We start from the raw sequence: 20433 nt of genomic DNA on the forward strand, positions 1-20433 counted from the left end.
CATCCTCTTTCCATCCAAGTTACCAGGAGACACAAGTGGTTGATTACCGAGGGCAGTCATTGTCGAGTTAGTACCTTTAAATAAAGGCATAGGAAAGAGTTACGTTCGAATCTGTCCTGTGAGTCTGGGGAATGTGATACCTCTGGGGTGCTGCTGGTTCTCACCACCAGAACATGTTTGGTGTTCTTGCACCTCCAGCTCTACAGCTAACAGTTGGTAGTCCTGTAACAATAGCTGATTAGTTGTTTGATCAGAGATTTTTGGACGTATCATTGGAGATACATAGAGAAGAAATTGATGAAGCAAAGTATGGTTGTTAAAAATAGGAGAACAAGAAGAGGGGTCAGGAAGAAAAGCATCCACTTCCATAGGGGGTTCCCATTCCAGTAGAGTTGAGTGCGGCTATGGGGTGAAGCCTCATTCTTCTGGAATTGGGGACTAAGCAGCTGATCTTGGTGTCCTCTGAAGCTTAAGGAAGCTGGGTCCCAGTCGAGGTGGAGTTCTCATGACATTTTAACAAAGGTGTTTTATAAGGAGCAGTTAGTTCATTCTGTCTTTCCCGAGGACTGTCTCCATCTCTGACTCCCACATTGCAGCGGACCTAAACAGGACATTTAGATAGGGAGAGCAGACAGACACTGTAGCATGATTAATAAAAACTCAGGGTCGGAAATTGGGGTTCAACCTGAAGATCTGAAAAGCAAAACAGCCAGGAACTGGCTCTTACCTTGACCACAGTCTGAAATGGCAATCATGCCTCCTGGGATTTCAGAACGAGACTGCATCTGAGAGCTGTCTTCCTCTCTAGAGCTGGGATCAAAGGCATGTACCACCCGATTTCTATGGCAACTAGGGTGGTTACTGGGTTTAAAGGTGTGTGTCATTGTGGCTACTGGGATTAAAGGTGTGTGTTACCATAATCTGGTCTGTAAGGCTAACTGGTGGGACTGTTTTACCATCAGATCTTCAGGCAGTTGTTATTTCTTTAAAAAAACATTTGAAATGCCACTATAAGACACAAGCAGGTTTTGGAGCAATGAAAAAGAAAGTGGAGAATTCTTTCTCAGTTCCCCGACTGTCTGGTTCAAGGAATACTGAGGCCAGATTTGATTTGAGAAGAGTGTTCAGTGGGTCTCCAAAAGAAGATCCCAGCGTAGCCTAACTACGCTGGCACCCCAGGGATCCAGGGAGGACCAGACTGCGTGGGCACAAGCTGTTTCAGTACATCATGCAAGAACAGGGACCAAGGGCTCTCAGTCCGAGAGAAAGACATAGTCACCTGGTACCAGGACTTTGAAAAAAGCCAGAATGTGAGGAGAGTACTGTGCTCGAGAAAGGAAGCCTCACATCCAGGGGAAAGGTCAGAGGTGGATAACCTTGCCAGAGACGCAACTGTTGTTATTGAATGGAAGGCGAAGCCATCAGCAAACGAGAAAGCATTTGTTGCAGGTGGAAGAGAGCGGATCTGTTGAGGGTGGAGCATGAAGTGGTTACCTTTCCGCGGGCCCTGCCACTAGGCAAACACGATGCATGCCACAGAGTTAATGGAAGAGTTTTATTGGAGATGGGGAAAGCAGAAGAGTGAAAGGCCATGTCGGAGTGGGGACTTAAAAGGGCAGGCAGTCAAAAGGAAGAGAAGTAAAAAGAGAAGAGGAGGCAAGAGAGGAAATTAGAGACAAAGAAATGTGTAAGAGGCAAGAGAAAAAAACAAGGAGAGGGCTTGGAGCAAGGGTAAGAGAAGGCTTAAGAATAGGATAGCTCTGTCCATCCACTGGATTGCTGGCAGGATGTTCCGAAAGGCCCATAAAATATAGGGATATAGAGTGCCAGGAAGCAGTCGTTTGGATTGATATCTAAGGCGTATTTGGGCCAGATCTGATTGCAGAGGTGGATGCACTTCCCATGAGTGAGGCAGAGAAGTAAGATCAACCCAGGAATTCAGAGAGGATCAGCAAGTATGCACAGGCTGTCCTGTGTGTTATCATGCAAAGAACAGGGGCCAGGGGCTCTGAGCCTGAGAGCACCAAGGTTGCCTGGTGCCAGGACTTAGGGGCAGGACCAAAGGGTGAGAAACCATGCTTGAGAGAATAGGCCAAACACTCTGAAACACCACGACCAAAGCAATTAGGGGAAGAAAGAGTTTATTTGGCTTACATTTCCACAGCACTGTTCATCATCTAAGACGTCAGGACAGGAACTCAAACGGGGCAGGAGCCTGGCAGCAGGAGCTGATGCAGAGGCCAGGGAGGAGTGCTGCTTGCTGGCTTTCTTCTCATGGTTTGTTCAGCCTGCTTTCTTATAGAACCCAGGACTACCAGCCCATGGGCTGGGCCTTCCCACGTCAATCACTAATTCCACATGATCACCAATCAGAGCTGAGTTCCAGGACAGCCAATGCTATGCACAACAATAAACCTTATAAGCCTGCCTACAACCCAATCTTACGGAGGCGTTTTCCTAATTGAGGTCCCTTCAGCTCCGATGACTCTCCAGTTTGTGTCAAGAGGGTGTAAAACTATTCAGCATACTCACTATGTAGCTCTGGCTGTCCTAGAATTCACTATGTAGACTAGGCTGGCCCTGAACTCAGAGATCTGCTACCTGAGTGTTGGGACTAAAGGGGTGTGGTGCACAGCCATGCCTGGCCGGAAAGCAATTGCTAACAGCTACAGGCACTCACAAGCTCCGTGCTTCTGCTGTAAGGAGAACAATGCAAGCACAGGGGTGGATCGGCAGGCCTACTGGCCGTGGTCCCCAGCCTGTGTTCTTGCTCTAGTTCCACCATGCCCCATTCCCTCCCAAAATAAGCTCGTTTTCTTTCTTTCCTGTTTTTTTTTTTAAAGAAGATTTTACTTATTTTTATTTTATACAAATATATGAGTACTTTGCTGCCTGTGGGGGTAGAAGATGTGATGGGATCCCCCGAAATGGAGTTACTAATGATTGTGAATTACCATGTGGATTCTGGGAAGTGAACCAGGGTTGATCCCAGGGCAGCCAGTGCTATTATAACTGCTGGGCAGCGAAGGGGGGAGTTTTTAATTAGTCTAAGCTAGAGTTTAAATAACTTTAAAAACTGTGCAGTCTATAGGGTGTGTGGTGGGAAGGGATATAGTTATTCAAGACGACACAGAGGCAGCCCCTCCAAGAGAAAGAAAAGACTCGCTGTTTGTGTCTCTGCCAAGCTCATGTTCTTTAGTAGCCTGGCCACAGAAAAGCAAAAGTAACAGCTAGTTTATTAAGTCATGTTAAGTGAATGAATGAATCAGACATTGACATATATTCATGGCAAGTGTAAGTGTGTCCACTAATCTGAGTACTTTAGACAAAGCGGAGTCCAGATAATTGAATTATCTCTAAATCACAAATTCATGGAGGTCAGCACTGAGCAGATACCTAACCAAATGTACTATTTTACTCCTTTCTACCATTTATTTGTTTAAGGTTTACAGTAAGCTCTGCTGATGATTGCTTTTTGTAAACCTACCTCGGATGACAGATTCTTGGCTACCCTCTGTGAACATATAAATTGTGGGTGGGGTTTTTTTTGTCACTGTTTTTCAAAGATTAACACTCTAATAGTTCAAAGAAGCAGAGTGAATCGTGTTTCCTCAGCTCCTCTCCTTTCCATTAAAAATTGAATATTATGCTTGGCTTTTCCCATTATTAGCAATCATTGCAGTTTGCAGGGAGTCCGTGCCTGTAATTGTTAATAGTGCAGATATTTCAGGGAACAAGTCTTTGAGCAATCTATCCAGTAAAGATTCTTCTGGCCACCTGATGTGAAATCATCTACCCCAACCTATTCTATTTCCAATTCCAATTTGTGTGTGTGTGTGTGTGTGTGTGTGTGTGCACACGCGTGTGTGTGAAGACATGTGAGTGAATGTGTGTGGCAGTTGGAATGCATGTGCCTGCAGAAACGAGAGGAGAATTTTAATATTCTGCTCTATCACTCTCTACAGGAGACAGCACCTCTCACAGAACCTGAAGTTTGCTATTTTTGCCTAGGCTGGCTAGCCAGTGTAGCTATCTGCCCATCTCTGCCCTCTAATGACATTCATGACCATGCATGGCTTTTTATTTTTTACATGGATGCTAGGGATTAAATTTAGGTTGTCATGCTCAAGCAACAAGCATTTAGAGCAGTCTCCCCAACCCTTCCAATTTCTTCTAATTCCATATATATGGACAGTGACACACTTCCTATAACAAGACCACACCTACTTCAACAAAGCCATACCTTCTAATACTGCCACTCCCTTTTGGGTGACCATTTTCTTTCAAACTACCACAGGTTGGCATACTCAGTAGAGGCTAGGGCGCCAACAATGGCCATCTGTATTTTGGAAAACCTGAGAACCAAGAAGTTCTCTCGGAGGAAGGTTTGGGACAACAGAACAAGTTAAGAATTTCCTTAAGGTTCTTCATCTTTCCATCCTGAACAGAAAGTCAGTTGCCATCTAGAAATAAACCAAACTTTTAGCACCAGACTGACTGCCAAGTCATCCAGATTCATGGACTTCTCGGTTCTCAGGTTTTCCAAAATACAGATGGCCATTGTTGGCGCCCTAGCCTCTACTGAGTATGCCAACCTGTGGTGGTTTGAAAGAAAATGGTCACCCCAAAGGGAGTGGCACTATTAGAAGGTATGGCCTTGTTGGAGTAGGTGTGGTCTTGTTATATATAGGAAATGTGTCACTGAGGAGGTGGGCTTTGTGTCCCATGTATGCTCTGCGACACTGCCCAGTGTTACAGAACGCTTCCCGTAACCTGCAAGATGTAGAACTCACTGCTCCAGCACCATGTCTGCCTGTACGCTGCCATGTCCCACTATGATGGTAACGGACTAAACCTCTGAAACTGTAGGCCACTCCATTAAATGTTTGTCTTCATAAGAGTTGCTGTGGTCATGGTGTCTCTTCACAGGAAGAGAAACCCAAGTCCCTGTCTTAGTTAGGGTTTCTATTGCCATGATGAAACAGAATGACCGAAAAGCAAGCTGGAGGGGAAAGGATTTGTTTGGCTTAGACTTGTACTGTGCTCCATCACTGAAGGAAGCCAGGACAGGAACTCAAACAGGGCAGAACCTGGAAGCAGGAGCTGAAGCAGAGACTGTAGAGGGGAGCTGCTTACCAGCTTGCGATTAATGCATTGATCAGTCTGCTATCTTATAGAACCCAGGACCACCAGTACAAACCACAATGGGCTTAATCTTCCCACCCAACTATTTAAACATTCTACATGCTTGCCTACAGTGCAATCTTATGGAGGCATTTTCTTAATTGAGTTTGAATATAGGAGACCTTGAAGCCTACCCCCACAGTGACATACTTCCTCCTGAAAGGCCGTACCTACTCCAACAAAGCCACACCTCCCCCTGTGGGAGTCATTTGATTTTCCAAGGAACTCAGTGTGGTGGCTGGGAAGGTATTATTATCTCTGCATAGTAAAAGAAACAAGATCAACCAGTAAATAGGAGTAGAACTGGACTCATAGGTCACTGAATATTCTACTTGGCTCCATGATCTTGCTCACATACAACACAACAGCATAGGTTTTTTTTGTAGAAACTCATTCTGCAGTTTTATCAATCATATTCTCTTTTTTTCTTTTTCTTTTCTTTTCTTTTTTATTTTTTGAGACAGGGTTTTTCTGTAGCTTTGTAGCCTGTCCTGGAACTAGCTCTGTAGACCAGGCTGGCCTCAAACTCACAGAGATCCACCTGCCTCTGCCTCCCGAGTGCTGGGATTAAAGGTGTGCCACTACCGCTCAGCTCAATCATATTCTCAAATCCTCTTTAGGATATGGTAATATATACATCATTATATATAGATCAAGATTAATAATTCATGAAATTAATAACTATCAATATATTACCTTGTCCTAAGATCTGTAAAGTGATAAATCTTGTCATTTTGAAAAAACATTTTAAAGATTGTTTTTTGTTTTTTAACTTTTAATGAAATTTATTTTTCTGTGTTATGTGTCAGAGGTCAGAGGACAACTTATAGGCGTGGGTTCCTTATTTCCATTATGTGGGGCCTGGGAATCAAACTCAGATTGTCAGACTTGGTAGCACCGTACCCTCACCTGCTGAGTGATTTCATGGGTCCTCTCTCTATCTTGGGTTCTGATTTACCATTAATAGCATCGACTTCAGTTTTCTATCTGAACATAATGACTGAAAAGGTATCGGTGTTATCACCACCTTTTCTGATCTTTATCTTCAGGAAAGGCATCTTTATAAAGCTAACTTTAATACGAGGCCTGAGTATCTGGAGAATTGGGCTCTTCAGAGACTGTAGAAAACTGAGGATGAATTTGGCAATTTTGCTTCCTTGGGCTGATTTTCTTTCCTTTCCTCCTTTTTTTTTTTCTTTCTTCTTTTGGTTTTTCGAGACAGGGTTTCTCAGTGTGACCTTGCTGTACTGGAACTCACTCTGTAGACCAGGCTCCTCTTGTACTCACTGAGATTCTCCGTCCTCTGCCTGAGTGGTGGGATTAAAGGCGCGCGCCACCACCGCCCGCTCTGAGTTCTTTAACACGACACTCTCATCATATTGAAATCATGAGAGTTTGTAATAGGTCAAAGTGTTTTGCCCAGCATAAACATGACTGAATTGAATACCCAGCTCCAAAATACGAATAAAATACACAGAGAAAACATGTATTTAAAATGAGCTTATGGAAAAAGTGGAAACTAGTAAAAAGTTTAATAAAACTTCGGAATGAAACCTCCACCTAGAAACTTGCGTTCGGGTCAAAGGGAAGGCTTTTCAACCACCGCGAGGGCGAGGGCAAAAGCGCCTTAAGCTGTCCGGGAATTAACGCTCATTCCCACGAGAGTCTGCGGCCGCCAGCGACTGAGCCGGCTTGGGTGCGGAAGCCCCGAGCGGGGATCTGCGCACTCGCGGTGGCTAGGCAACCGCTCGCGCCTTCTCACGGTCCCGGCCCCGCCCCCCGAGGCACTTCCGCCGCAGCGCGCCCCGAGTTTCCCCTCCTCATTGGCTCGTGCCTCGCCGAGGATGGGCGGGGGGAATGCGTCAGTCACTGCGGTCACTTCCGGCCCGGGAGCGCGCGGGTTGATTTGTCCTTCCTCAGCCGCAGGCGCTCACAGCTCGGAAATGGCGGGTAAGTTCCCGGGAAAAGTTTAGCCGGGGGAGGCGGCGGGCGGTTCTGGGGAAGAACGTCTAGGCGACTGTGACAGGGGCCGCCTGGAACTTTCGCGCTTTCGCCGGAGTTCTAGAAGGCCTCTCCTTGTCGCGGGGCACCGAGCATCCAAGACTGACCCTCGGTGGGCCGCGCTCGGCGCCGCCGCCCCCAGTGCTTGCTCTCCGCGCCTTCCGTGGCCCGCTGGGCCCTGCTCGAGAGTCGGCGAACCCGAGGCGGAGCGCGGGCCTCCTCGGGGCCTGTTTTGCTCCGTTCCACTTTGCCCACTGCTGTCCCGTTCCCGCCAGCTGATCCTCCCAGGGCCCTGCCCACCTCCTCCAGGGTCAGCTTCTGGGCGAGCGCAGTGCTGCACTGACCTGGTGCTGGGCGCAGTCTGGGTCTCCCACCCTTTAGGATTCCTGAGGTCATTTCTGGATATCCTGTGAGAAAGACGTGTCTGCAGTGCCAAACTTCTCTTTGCGAGTGGGACTTCTGTACTGTATGTAGTTTAATTGTCTTATTCTGGTTCATTCACTTAGGTTTTCCAGTCTTCAGGGTTTAAGAATGTTTAAGTTGCTAGGCCTTGGTGGCGCATGCCTTTGATCCCAGCACCCAGGAGGCAGAGGCAGGAGGATCTCTGTGAGTTTGAGGCCAGTCTGGTCCCCCAGAGTGAATTTCAGGACAGCCAGGGCTACACAGTGAAACCCTTGTCTTTACAAAACAAACAAATGGGGCTGGAAAGATGGCTCAGTGATAAAGAGCACTGAGTGTTCTACAAGAGGACCCGGGTTCAATTCCCAGCACCCACATGGCAACTTAGAACTGTCTGTAACTTCAGTTCTAGGGGACCCAACACCATCACACAGACATACAAGCAGGCAAAACACCAATGCACATAAAATAAAAATAAATTTAAAACAAACAAAAAGTTTGAATTGCCATTGAAGTGTTTTGATGGCGTTTCTTTTTTACAGTTACCTATCTTTTGAAGTTAAGGGGAGATTTTGTCATTTCCCCCGGCGCCTTCACACTGTGTCACTCCATTGTTAAACACCCCTCTTTTATAGTTAGGCTGTATTAGTAAACTGTGGAGTTTGAAATTTGCGCGTGTTTGAGACAGATTTGTTTCACCGGATGAAGTAGTCCAGTATGGTATTGGGGTACCCTGGGACCAAAGAAGAGTTGCTGTATAATGAGAATTACATCAAAATTCAAATTTGAGCCCCACCACTGCCTAGTCTGGTGCCCACCAATTAAACCCCTTCCTTGGCCTGAGTTACTGAATGAGAAATGGGGCGGATGCAGTACATGCTTACAAGTAGTTTCTACAGTAGAGATTACTTGACATAGGTTTTGTAATCATGATGCAGGTTACGCTGGCCTCCTGCTCAGTCTTGTCGTAGCCTCCTGCGTGACGGGATTACAGTTCTGACGTAAAGGTAGTCTTGTTTTCTTTCCGTTTTATGAGGTTCATACGCAGTATATTTGTTGAAAGGTTCATGGAGAGTGATCTGTACTGTTGTAGCCTGTTTCCCAGCTCATTCTTAGTCCACTTCAGATAAACATCCTGCTTGTAGGTATTTAAGTCACTTTCAACACCTCTTGTAGGATTTGGTGCCATGGAGAAGTTTCTGGTGGAGTATAAGAGTGCGGTGGAGAAGAAGCTGGCTGAGTACAAATGTAATACCAACACAGCGATTGAACTGAAGTTAGGTGCGTAAGTCATTTCAGAATGCCTTCCTGTGTGCAACTGAGTGTGTCTAGAACACAGCCTTTTAAATTTGAAATAAAGTTTTATGTTAAGAATAATGATTTAACTGGAATTTCCTGCGTTTATGAAATTGAGATTTTCGGCAGTCTCGAGTTACACTGTGGAATGGGTAGGCAGAAGATGGCAGTTTAACACATGGGAAAGATACTGTGGCAAAGTCACAGGTATATGTAGTCTCAGCTTCTTAAAAATGCTTGCTTTTGAAAATGAAAAACACCAAAACTACACAGAGAAACCTGGTCTCAAAAAACCAAAGAAAAGAAGAAAAGAAAGTGATAGACAATAACAGGTGTTGGTGAGGATGTGAAAAAAAAAATCATGCATTAGTGGTCAGTATAAGATTATAACTTTAGTTTGGTAGATCTTTAAAAAACAAATAAGCAAAAATTACGTATATGAGCCAGCAGTTCTCTGAAGTGTCTATTGAAGAGAAGTGAAGATGTTGTTCATCTAAAAGCACATGAGTACTCAGTAGGTGTATTATTCACAATAGCCAAATGGTGTGAACAACTCAGATCAAACAGTTGGTAAGATAAAGTGTGCTACAGCTAGTTAATGGAATACTATCTGACAGTAAAAAGGAATGCCATCCTGATTCCTGCTACAATGTGGAGAAGCCTAATGTAGAGAACATGCTAAGTAAAAGAAGCGAGGAAAAGTCACCAGAGTGTATGATTCCATTTGTATGAAATGTTTAGAAAAGACATCCATAAAGACCAACAATAGGGAATCATTGCCCAGGCTATATGTAGGGACAGTAGGCGTAGAATTTCTTTTTGGGCACAGTGGAAATGTTTCAAAATTAGTTTGTGGCAAAACTAAGTTTACTAAAATGATGTGCTTCAGTAGAAAAAATAATGTTTGTGAATCTTGAATATTACATTGCCTTCCATACCTTAGTTTCTTCCTTTTTAAAATGTAGTTATAAAGTTAGGAACTTTAGTTATGAAGTTCAATGCAAATACACTTGACATATAGGAAATACTTAGTAATTGCTAAGTTGCTAATATTTTCTTTTTCTTTTTTTTTTTTTGGTTTTGTTGTATTTTGTTTGTTTGGTTTTGGTTTTTTGAGATAGGGTTTTTCTGTCCTGGAACTCTGTAGACCAGGCTATCCTCGAACTCAGAGTGCTGGGTTTAAAGGTGTATTCTATTTCAGTATTTGTGATTTTTAAAGGAACTGCCATACTGTTTTCCATAGCTACAGTACCATTTTAAATACTACAAATAATGAACACAGTTCGAATTTCTTCATATCCTTGTCAACATTGATTTTGGTTTAATTATACTTTTGCTATCATGTGTAGTGGGGTATGATCAGAAGTCTATGTTTGTACATATACACATGTGTGTCTATGGATGCACATGGAGGATGTTTATGGAATGTTCTACCCTCATTGCTCTCTAACATTCCTTTGAGGCAGGGTCTATCTCTATGTGTGGAACTCTAATTTTTTTCTGCTAGCCTGGCAGCCAGCAAGCCCAATTATCTTCCTGCCTCCATTTTCCACAGCACTGAGGTCACAGGTACATGTGAGACCACACGGCTTGTTTTGAGGGCCTTAGCATCCAAGTTCAGGTCTTCATAGTCCTTAATTAACATTTCTTCAAAGAGCCCTAGTATTCATTACATATGTGCCTGGTGCCCTTGGAGATCAGAAGAGAGGGTTCGATTTCCTGAAATAGATGGTTGTGAGCTACCGTGTGGATGCTGGGAAGCTACTTAGGTCCTCTGCAAGATCAACACATTGTCTTAGCTCCTGAGCCATCTCTTCAGCCACATGTTAATCTCTTGATAATTTGTATTCCTATTGCTGAGCTACATCTCCTAATCCAGTGATTCTCAACCTGTAGGTCACAGCCCCTTTGGGGAGGTTGAATGACCCTTTCACAAGGTCAAATATCAGATACTCTGCATAGCAGATATTTAAATTGTGATTCATAATAGTAGCAAAATTTTATTTATGAAATAGCAACAAAAATAATTTTATGGGGCTGGAGAGATTGCTCAGTGGTTAAGAGCACTGACTGCTACTTCAGAGGCCCCAGGTTCAATTTACAGCACACACAAGGCAGCTCACAGCTGTCTGTAACTCTAGTTCCAGGGGATCTCACAGTCATATCAATGCACATAAAATTAATTTTAAAAAAGATTATTTAAAAAGTAATTTTATGGTATTAACTGTACTTTTGTAACTGTATTAAAGGATTAAAGGATTGCAGCATTAGGAAGGTTGAGAACCAGCACTCTAATAATCCTTAGGTTGACACTTGTGTATTGTTGGGGTTATAGGTGTGTGAAGCCACGTCCAGTTTCGATGGTACTAGAAATCAAAGCCAGAGCCTTGCACATGTTAGGCAGTCTACCAACTGGTAGACTATCCATGAGTTCATAACTATTATAAAATATTTCTCCTCCATCTCTAGTCATAAGGCCATCTCATCATCTTTGTTGTCCCCTCTATAGCTCATCTTGCTTTATATTGACATCTACTTTATCAGATACTAATCTTATCAGAAGATTTTTTTTTTTTCTTTTTTGAGACGGGTTTTTCTTTGTAGCTCTAACTGTCCTGAAACTTGCTCTGTAGATCAGGCTGCCCTGAACTCACAGAGATCCATCTGCCTCTGTGATACTGGGATTAAAGGTGTGTGCCACTACTGCTCGCTCCCCCTAAGATAATTTTTTAAAAGATTTTTATTTACATGTATCTATGCATCTGAGCACATGGAGGCCAAAGAAGGGCATGTGATTCCCTGGAGCTGGATTTACAAGCAGTTGTAAGCAGCCTGATGTGGTGTGCTGGGACCAAACTGCTTAAGAGCAATAAGCACTTAACTGGCCCATCTCTCTAGTGGGACAAGATTTAAAAGTTTGGAGGAAAGGATAATGGTATGTTCATATGTTTATACCAAGAATATCAGACAAGGGAAAATTACTGGGAGAAACAGGGGTACTTAAAGATTTGATGGCTGCGCATATAAGGGAAAGTACTCCCATTTGTCAGTGGATTAGTCTGCCTTAGGTAGTGTGTTAGTTACTACACTCTTATTGCTGGAAAGAGGCACCATGACCAAGGCAATTTGTACAGTTTCGTGGTGTTAGTCCATGATCATCATGCTGGGGTTAATACCAGCAGGCAGGAAAGTATGATGCTGGAACAGTAGCTGAGAGCTTACATCTGATCCACAAGCAAGGGTCAGACACAGACTGGGCCTGGCATAGACTTTTGAAACCCCAGAACTTACCTCCACTGACATACCTCCTCCAACAAGGTCACACTGATTCCTTCCTAAACAATCCCTAAACTAGGAACCAAACATTCAAATATATGTGCCCGTGGAGGCCATTCTCACTCAAATAATCAAATTCCACTCCCTGGCCCCTATAGGCTTATAGCCATAGCATAATGCAAAATGTATTAGAGTCTAACTTCAAAAGTGCCCATCGTCCTTTACAGCCCCAACACTAAAGAGTCCCAAAATTGTCTTTTTAGACTCAAGGCAGTATCTTATAGTTCCCTGTAAAATTAAAATATATAAATTACATATTTTCAGCATATAGTGCCACAGAATATACTTTACAAAAGGGAGGGTTGGGTAAGTATAGTGAGGAAATACTGGACCAAAGAAAAACTGAAATTAGCAGGGCAAACTCCAAATCCTAACGTGTTTGATGTCACATGGTTCTTGAGATCTCCCACTCTTTTCAGCTTTGTTGACTGCAACAAATGTCTGTCTTTTGGGCTGGTTCAACATCCTCTGTGCAGCTCTCTTTAGCAAAAGATATTTCATGGCTCTTGCATCTCCAACATCTTGTGGTCTTCAACATAATCCAAGCTTCACTTTTATAACTTTCATATAATGACCTTTCTGGGTCTCAGCAGTATTCTTTAACCTTGAAGGACATTCCTTTCCACAGCTTCTATATTTTTGTTGAGGAAGCCAGAACACTTCACTAAAGCTGCTAAGTTCTGCTGCCAGGCTGGAACTTGCCCCCCTCCTTGAATTATATTTGTATAAGCTTTGACTTGGTGCTTTCCTTTGTTGAATAACATGTTGGAAGTTTAGCTGGGTGGGGTCTTGTCCTGGGGGCATGCTTTAGCTAGGGTTTCTATTCCTTTGAAGAGACATAATGACCATGACAACTCTTATAAAGAAAGCATTTAATTGGGGTGGCTTGCTTACAGTGTCAAAGGTTTTAGTCTGGGGGTGTGGTAGTATACCGGGCAGACATGGTGCTGGCTCCATCTTGGCTTACAAGCAACAGGAAGTCGACTGAGACACTGGGCAGTATCCTGAACATAGGAAACCTCAAAGCCCACCCCCACAGTGACACACTTCCTCCAACAAGACCCATTCCAGCAAAGCCATACCTCCTAATTGTGCTGCTCCCTATGAGATTATGGAGGCCGATTACATTCAGACTACCACAGGGCACCACTTCTTTATTCTATTTCTCCTTAAGCCCTTTCTTAAATTTCATATCTCTTTGAGCACAGGATTTGACTCCAACATTAAAATTTCATGGTATTCTTTTTCTCCTCAAACTATATTTTTTGTCCCATTTTCTCTTTTTCATTGTAGATCTGCATAATCATCACTAATAACCATGTGACATAGCCAATACTAGGCTGTCTTGAAATCTCTGCCATTGCCATTAATCAAAAAACTTCAATTTAGCCTCCAGCAGTCTTAAGACAATGGCAAAATGAAGCCATGTTTCTTTGCCAAAATATTACAAGAATAGTCTCTAGCCAAGTTGCTAATGTTGGTCCCTTCAGAAACCTCTTGAGCTGGGGCTTCCATATTCTACATTGCTCTCAGCACTGCTTTCTTCCAACTCTTCCATTAGGATGCTCCATTTAGCTCTGCTTAAAGCAGTCAACAACTTTCTTAGTTCTAAGTCCCAGAAGTCCGTGTTGTTCCAACAAGCAGCATGGTCAGGCCTGTCACAGGAATATCCCAGGCCCTGGTGTCAACTTCTGTTTTAGTTTCTTTTCTTTTGCTAAGAGACATCATGACCAATGTTAGGCAGCTGTGGAGATGCTGGATGTTTTAAGAGGCTTAGTCTGACCATGTTTATTCACAGTGAGGAAATACTGTCACCCATGTGTATGGATGGCCAAGATACCAACAGAGGAGGATGGGATGGGCAGAAATGATTTTTATAGTCTGCAAGGGAAACTGGGAAATGTAGTCTTTCAGTGGGAAACTATCATTTCTAACTCAGAAGATATTGAGAATGTTTGGCAGGGGTGTTGTAGCTGTTTTTTGCTGAGGAGGGTCTTTGTCAGTGGGGGGAATAGATCTGAGTCCATTGAAGAAGGGATCCTCTGGTAATGTGCCGGGGGTTAACTTGATCGGTTGCAGTGTGCCATCATGTGTCTGTGAAGAGATTTGGAAAGTTATTATTAGAGAACTTTAAGCGGATAATTTGGTTACAGTGTACAAATGAGATTTGCCAGGAAGGTTGAGGAATGGGGAGGAACAGAGGTGGGAGAAAGTAGGCAGAGTTGACTCGGGATGACAGTGGCTGCTCCTATTGCCAGATGCGCTATGGAAGTAGTAGGGAGCTACAGAGCGTTAAAGGAAGGGAACAGGAGAAAATAGAGGACTAATCAAAGAATTGCATCTGGCCTGAGCTGAAAGGGATGAAGGACCCTTTCAGCTAGAGTTTCCCTATAGCATCTACAAGATCTTTTTGCTGGTGTATTAAAAACACATAGAACTGTTGAGGGGTGCAAGCTATTGGGAAAACTTGGGTGGAACATTTTGTTTGGATTTTTTTTTTTTTTAAACCCACCCAAGCTCCCAAATAAATACACACGAAGTCTTATTACTTAGAAATGGCCGGCCTTAGCTCAACTTGTCCCGTACTGTCCCTCCTGTCCCGTCCCGTGTCCCCCCCCCCCCCCCCCCCCGTTTTTCAAGACAGGGTTTCCCTGCATAACAGCCCTAGTTGTCCTGGAACTAGCTCTGTAGACCAGGCTGGCCTCAAACTAAGAGATCCGCCTGCCCCTGCCTCCTGCGTGCTGGGATTAAAGGCTTGCTCCACCACAGCCTGGCCTGCTTGACTTGTTTCTAGCCAGTTTTTCTTATCTTAAATTACCCCACCTACCTTTTGGCTCTGGGCTTTTCCTTTTCTTACTTGGTAGGTGGCTGGCCCCTGACATCCTACTCTCTTGCTTTCTTGCTCCTCCTTTTTTCCAGAGTTCTCTTTCTACTTATACTCTCTGCCAGTCAGCCCCGTCTATCCTTTCTCCTGCCTTGCTATTGGCTGTTCAGCTCTTTATTAGATCATCAGGTGTTTCAGACAGGCAAAGAATCACAGCTTCCTAGAGTTAAACAAATGCAGCATAAACAAAAGCAACACATCTTTACATTGTTAAACAAATGTTCCAGAGCATAAACAAATGTAACACACCTTAAAATAATACTCTACAACAGGTGGAGGATGTAGTTCAGTAAGTAAAACATTTAAAAATGTAAGTATGAGGATAATGAGGAAAGGAGTGAGCAAGAGGATGAACCAAAAATGGGAGAGAACCAGAGCCCATACATAGGAGGCTTGTGGTTGAAATCTGGTCCCTGTCTGTAGGCTTCATTTCAAACCAGTTAGGATGTGTTGGTTTTGAAGCAGCATGTTCATGGAGGAGAGCACAGATCCCATCCCAGGAGTTATATCTGGTCCTTTTTAATTGTGGAGTACTGCAGCAGTCAAGGAGTTGAGCTGGTCCTGAAAGATGTTAAGCTGATCTGAGCTGGTGAGGGGAGTAATTGATGCAAAGAAGGCTTCCGTCCAGCTGTTTTAGTTCTGAGTCCCCAAAACAGTATCCAGAGTGGCAAGAAAAGGGATGAGTTGGATGGCCCATTAGTCCCCTTTTAGAGGTCACCCAAATTGCTTTTAAGGGTTTGGGAGCATTTCAATAACTGCGTCAAGGCTGACGGAAGAGTGATGGGAGCAGCAGTTAAGAGTGCTTCAAAAGAGGGTCCCTCAAGGGCCATGATGAAAGTTAACAGTTGGCAAAGATCCAGGGCATAAGTCATGTACAACTTTGTGGAGACACAAAGTTATGCGAGGAAAACTTTTCCGTCAAGATTAGCATGAGTTAAATGTAGTTAGTAGAACTGGCCGGGCCAGGCGGCTGTGGTTCACACATCTAATCCCAGCACTCGGGAGACAGAGGCAGGTGGATCTCTGTGAGTTCGAGGCCAGCATGGTCTACAAGAGCTACTTCCAGGCCAGGCCAGGCCAGGCCAGGCCAACCCGGTCTACAAAACAAAAAAGAACTGGCTGGACCATGCACCAGAATTCTGTAGGTAGTAGGGTAGCTAATTAGCTGTGTGTTTACGTCAGACTTCTGCCTAAGTAACAAGCACCTGGAAGCATTTGTAAAAGAAGTCAATTAAACCTAGCAGCATTCAAGGAATGAATCTGAACAGAAAGTATCTAAATGATATTCTTTGCTTTTACATATGGTATACTCTGTATATTTGTCTTAAATATTAACAGTACTATTTAATAAACAAAAACATCTTAAGTAAAACAAAATTTTTTGGTTAGAAACAATCTGATAAGGTTAAAATTTTTTAAATTTGGGATTATTACTTTAAATGACCATATCTACTATTTGAAAACATGACAATACATTTTTATTAACATCAAATTGTTATATTCCAAGAGACAATGTAATTGTAGTTGTACTTCCCAAAAAAATTTTTAATTTTCAGTTTAAAAAGTATACGTCTAGAGATAGTGTCTGCTTTATCAAGAATAAATGATTCGCTTTACAAAATTTTCTAAAATTAACCCTATTTAAAAGAACCTTTTAAAAATCTTTTCATTTTCATTTTAAGCAGTTTTAACCAGCAATTGAAAGATGGAAGCAGTCATGTTAAATTTGTTTTTGTTTTCCTGAGACAGGGTTTTGCTTTGTAACCCTGACTGTCCTGGAACTCACTCTGTAGACCGGGCTGACCTCGAACCTAGAGATCCATCTGCTTCTGCCTTCCGAGTGCTGGGATTAAAGGTGTGTGCTACCACCACCAGGCTTTCATGTCAAATTTGTAGTAATATACATCATAGATTGAATTAATAAAGAAGGCTAAAGCTAACTCTTTACTCCTGCAAATGGACAAATCGGTCACCACATACCATCAGTAGTAAGCATATTTCTTAAACAGCATTCTATTTAAAAAGTGATTGTTTAGAGTCATAATTTATAAAGCAAGATAACCAAATTAAACGAGCTTTAATAAATATTGGTTTTTGGAATGTCATAGAAAACATCCACAGACATCACTACTAAAGCCTGGGTACTTCTTGTAGGCTTTAAGGTAAGAGTTCAGGCTGTCTGGGTAAAAAGTAGATTATAGTCTTGATCACCACAGGTGAGCTCAGGTTGGAGAGAATCTCCAAGTCATCTCCTAAAGAACATGAAGGCTTGGGATATCAATAGAATCTTTTGTTGACTCTACAGATACCAACTCTAAAAGACATTGCTTGGATATTCTGAATAACTTTCCAAAGCTGTAAGTTTAATGATAGAGTATCTGACATCCTCCTTTAATGAGGGAACATGGATGGTTAGGGTGTAGACCCTGGAATTAGTTTTTGCTGAGAGGAAGAATTGAATGACAGGGTAAAGGGCATGACTAATTGAACTAGTATGCAGGTCTTATATCAGTCAGGTAGTAGGCTTATATATAAGGTTCCCCTGTTCACAGCATTCTCATATGTCAGTTCAGAAGACATTGATGGCAGAATAGTTGCTTTTTGCCTCTGAGATATTTAGGATATGGGTGTAGACTCTGAGATCCTCTATTAGGCAAGAGAATCCATTCCTCTTGTCATATGAGACATAGGAGTAATTTATCTTTACATAAGGAGGATGTTTGTTTTGATTGGCCTTTAAAGCCAGAGATGGTCAGACCTTGCAATTGGAACTGGTCAGGTAGTCAGAGGCAGAAGCCCCGACTTCAGGCAGGTCTTATTTCCTGTGCATCATGTAAGGAGGCTAACCTGCAACTTAACTCTAATGGGATGCTTCTCCATCCAGAGAAACTTGTCCTCTATCCAAGGGAACTGTTAGAGTCCGTGGGCCCCAACACAGATAACTATTTTCCCTAACTGGACTGGTATGGAGTCGCGAGGAATAATCAGACACTGCTTACACGGTCATCATGGAAGGGCATCTCAGGCTTCTTCCTCCTGAAGATCTCCCCGTGTTTATTATCCAAACAGCTTTTATACCAACACATAAACTGATCAGGAAAATACCTGTCCCCTAGGTAACCAGGTGAATGGTGGCTTGTCGTGTCCGCATCTACCTGTCTGCTGTGTATGCTAGCTGTCACGTAGGCTTGAATCAGCATCTCTATAAGGCATCCTCCAAATTACAAAGAAAGGAGCAACAACATCCTGACCTTTTGTTAGACAGATACAGCATGTCTGCAGGACTACGTGACTGCCTCAGATGGGGCCTATGGCTTTTGGGCCTGGCTGCCACACCATATAGACATATGGGCCTACAAGGAACTACTTGAGCCTGGGAAATCTCCTGCCATGCAAGTTGAATGAAAAGAAGAAATAACAAGGAAAAGAAAGGACATGACTGCTCCTAGGTATGGTGAAGGAGAAAGTTTATTATAGAGAAAAAGGAGAGAGCATAGCCAGAGGCAGAGACAGGGACATCTGAGAAAGTCCAGAGTAGACATGACCAGACTGAAATAGGCCATGAGGGGAGAAGGGAGAGAGGGGAACCAGGAGGCTAAAGGTATAAAAGGAGCAGGTAACCAAAATGTCTAGATAGTATAGGAAAGAGCCTCTGGGAAAGGGCAGCCTAGCCTCTAGGTTGGAGAGTTCAGGAGTAGAGGGCAGGATATGTCAGCCATAGTCTGTAATAGGTAGCACTGAGGGGTATGGGAAAACTTGGAGGCCAGGTCTGCTTTGATATGTTAAATAGGCACCTCAGCCATTTGTCCTGGCTTTGAAACTTTTAAAGTAATAATTTATTTAAATTTTATGTGCATTGGTGCAAGGGTGTCAGATTCCCTGGAACTGAGTTACAGATAGGTGTGAGCTGCCATGTGAGTCTTGGGAAGTCCTTTGGAAGGGCAGCAGTGATCTTAACTGCTTAGCAATCTCTCTAGTCCCCTGGGTTTGAAACTTAACACAAGTATATTATAAATTTAACTCATTTTACTCAAGCATTCAATCTTTATAACCAATTTTTAAAATTATACATGATTTTGAACATTATTTTACATTAAATTTTTAAATTTAAACTTGTTTTGACTTACTTGTGTCAGGCTTAATTTTGACAACATATACAGAATGTTGTATGACGGGAGGTAGCAAGACTATATGATGGGAAATAAAAAATTGGTCTCTCATTCCAAGCTTGTCCCTGTAAATAAATTACTTTTATATGTAGCATGACTGCAAACAGTTCTCAACACATTAAATAATTTGATCATTTATACAGTGACTGACCAATAACTTACATGTCTTGATTATCTTTAACAGTTTATAACAAGTTGTTCCTTCTTTTTGGTGGTGGGGGGTATTTCAAGATAGGGTCTTTCTGTGTAACTGGCTGTCCTGGAACTCGCTCTGTAGACTAGGCTGGCCTCAAACTCACAGAAATTTGTCTACCTCTGCCTTCCAATTGCTAGGTTTAAAGGTGTGAGCCACCACCTTTGGCCAAGTTGGTGCATTTTATAAAATTAGGGTTTTACAGTTTTTATTCTTATTAAGTTTGGAGTCTTAAAAATACTTGAATTAGCCAGTTGGTGGTTGCACACATCTTTAATCCCAGGACTCGGATTGTAGAGGCAGGCAGATCTCTGAGTTCTAAGCCAGCCTGGTCTACAGAGTGAGTTCCAGAACAAGTAGGCTGTTACACAGAGAAACCCTGTCTTGAAAAACTGAAAACAAACACAAAATAAAAATTCCTGAATTAAAGATCAGTATCAAAATAAACTTAAAACCATAACATAAATACTGTCCACAGAGAACCTGGGAACCTCATTTTTCTGGTTCTTTTATCAGTGCTTGTACTAAATGCCAGTTTTTTAATGACCATTTCAAAAAAAAAAAACCATCTTGGAAGACTGGTGTTGTCTCCTTAGGCTAATAAAAGGGAGATACAGGATAAACAGAGGATTCAGTGGATCTAGTTGTTTTATGGGTATTGCTTTAGTTGATTTTTATATAGCATGTGCTCATTTTAACCAAGATGGTGGTGAAGTCACATGGCATGCCCTTTTTTTAACCTAAGAGAAGGGGTGGTTGAGTCACATGGATACCAAGATGGCAACAGATACACGGTTGTTACTTCAAGGTGGAACTAGGTCATCAGCCACATGGTACTCCAAGGTGAGGCCATTAGGACCTCTTCTTAAACAAGTGTTGAATCTGAGTTACATACATGGTATTTTATAGCTAATTATCTATTCATTCTTTTAAAATTATACTCAGTGAACTTAATAATTCTAGCAAAAGCT

At 42.7% G+C, this 20433-nt stretch overlaps 1 protein-coding gene across 2 annotated transcripts in view; it reads left to right on the forward strand.

The window, feature by feature from the left end:
• Positions 1–7062: 7062 nt before the first annotated feature.
• Hat1 (histone acetyltransferase 1) overlaps positions 7063–20433 on the forward strand; it is a 41241-nt gene continuing 27870 nt past the window's right edge. Inside the window, exons 1-2 of one of the 2 annotated variants that reach the window (XM_041631676.1) lie at positions 7063–7134; positions 8761–8865. In XM_041631676.1, coding sequence (XP_041487610.1) covers positions 7128–7134; positions 8761–8865 — 112 coding nt within the window. In that variant the 5' untranslated portion in view covers positions 7063–7127. Of the gene's footprint in view, positions 7135–8530; positions 8592–8760; positions 8866–20433 lie in introns of those variants that run through there. The other variant, XM_041631677.1, reaches the window with a different exon arrangement.

Source organism: Microtus oregoni, unplaced genomic scaffold, assembly GCF_018167655.1.
Source record: "Microtus oregoni isolate MIOR12 unplaced genomic scaffold, Mior012 000037F_ref0000500, whole genome shotgun sequence".
NCBI lineage: Eukaryota > Metazoa > Chordata > Mammalia > Rodentia > Cricetidae > Microtus > Microtus oregoni.